At 37.3% G+C, this 1,268-nt stretch overlaps 1 protein-coding gene across 1 annotated transcript in view; it reads right to left on the reverse strand.

Moving 5' to 3' along the window:
• Positions 1–1,268, reverse strand: part of LOC107104487 — a 21,858-nt gene that overhangs the window by 9,790 nt on the left and 10,800 nt on the right. The window contains exons 2-3 of the mRNA XM_015404486.1: positions 783–859; positions 339–680 (exon numbers count right to left, since the gene is read on the reverse strand). Of these exons, the coding sequence (XP_015259972.1) occupies positions 339–680; positions 783–849 (409 nt within the window). The 5' untranslated portion in view covers positions 850–859. The remainder of the gene's footprint in view (positions 1–338; positions 681–782; positions 860–1,268) is intronic.

The following is a 1,268-nucleotide window of genomic DNA, read 5'->3' on the forward strand; positions in this document are numbered from 1 at the left end:
TGCATTCGTGTGGACGATCACATTTATTTTACGTCTCCGTCTTTACGACAAACATTCTGGAAAATATTAAAATTTCGTGTTTGTTTTGACTTCGTGTGGGCGGGGCCTAAACTCTTGGTTTTTATTTTCTATGAGCCATAATTAGAAAAATGACCAGAAATAAAAGCTTGGAATATTTCACTCTATGTGAGCTGAGTCTATATAATAATGAGTTTTATTTATTTTTTGGACCCATACCGCCATATATGGTCAAAGTCTTTCATATTTATGAAAGCAGCACTTCTTAAATCATCTTATATAAGCAGTTTATTTAGTCTTAGTGTAAGTGTAATCCTCACCCATCACTTTGAGTTCTGTTTGGCTGTTGCTGCTACCACTACTTGTCATCACCATGCATGTGTATATTCCCTGGTGCTTCACTTCAATGTTGCTGATGAGCAGAGAAACGTTGAAGTCGTTCATGTTGCGGTTAGGAAACGTAAAGCCCGGTTGCTCTTTAAATGGTTTTTCATTCTTGAAATTATAAAGTGCAATAGGACTTTCATCCCCTTTCTTCTTCCAGACCACCAAGGTGATTTCTAAATCTGGTATAGGCTGCGTCAGTTTGACCTCACACTTCAGCAACGATTGATGGTTCACCTGGCCCATGCTTATGGGATCACACACCACTTCAACAAAAGCTGTAGAGAAAGAAAGGAAGAGAAAATAAAACCGAAGGTTAAAGGAATCGCCTGGAGCAGGTAAATGAATCCATGTTATAGAAATTAACCATTTAAACTTACAGCTTTCAGCCACTGCATAGAGACAGAAAAACAGGACCCCAACGAGGAACCAGTAAAGCGAGGCCATTTCTTTTAACCTGGATAAAAAAAAAAGAGAGACATGATCAGTTTGGCTCATTTTTAAAGATAAAAAACGAAGGTATGTAGGACAAACTCTGAAGATCAGTGTCGTTTTCAGAAATAAGTCACAGCAGACGTCATGTTTATGCAACTAAAGGTAAAAATCAGGTTATTAAGGAAAGTTATGTTAGAAAGTCAGGCTTTTAAAAACTGCAAATATTTCCAGTAGGGATGCACGATATAATCGGCCCCCTATCGGTATCGGCCTTAAAACTGAATATCGGACATCGGCCACCCCACCGATATTTAACCCGATATTTGATCAGCTTCTGAGTTTCTAAAGTCTAAAAAAAATAAATAAATACTACTTCTTCTTCTTCTTCCTCAAAAACGTATTTTTTACAGACTTAAAAACTTCTAAAGATG

The sequence above is a fragment of the Cyprinodon variegatus genome, unplaced genomic scaffold, assembly GCF_000732505.1.
Source record: "Cyprinodon variegatus isolate N-32 unplaced genomic scaffold, C_variegatus-1.0 Scaffold1763, whole genome shotgun sequence".
NCBI classification, from domain to species: domain Eukaryota; kingdom Metazoa; phylum Chordata; class Actinopteri; order Cyprinodontiformes; family Cyprinodontidae; genus Cyprinodon; species Cyprinodon variegatus.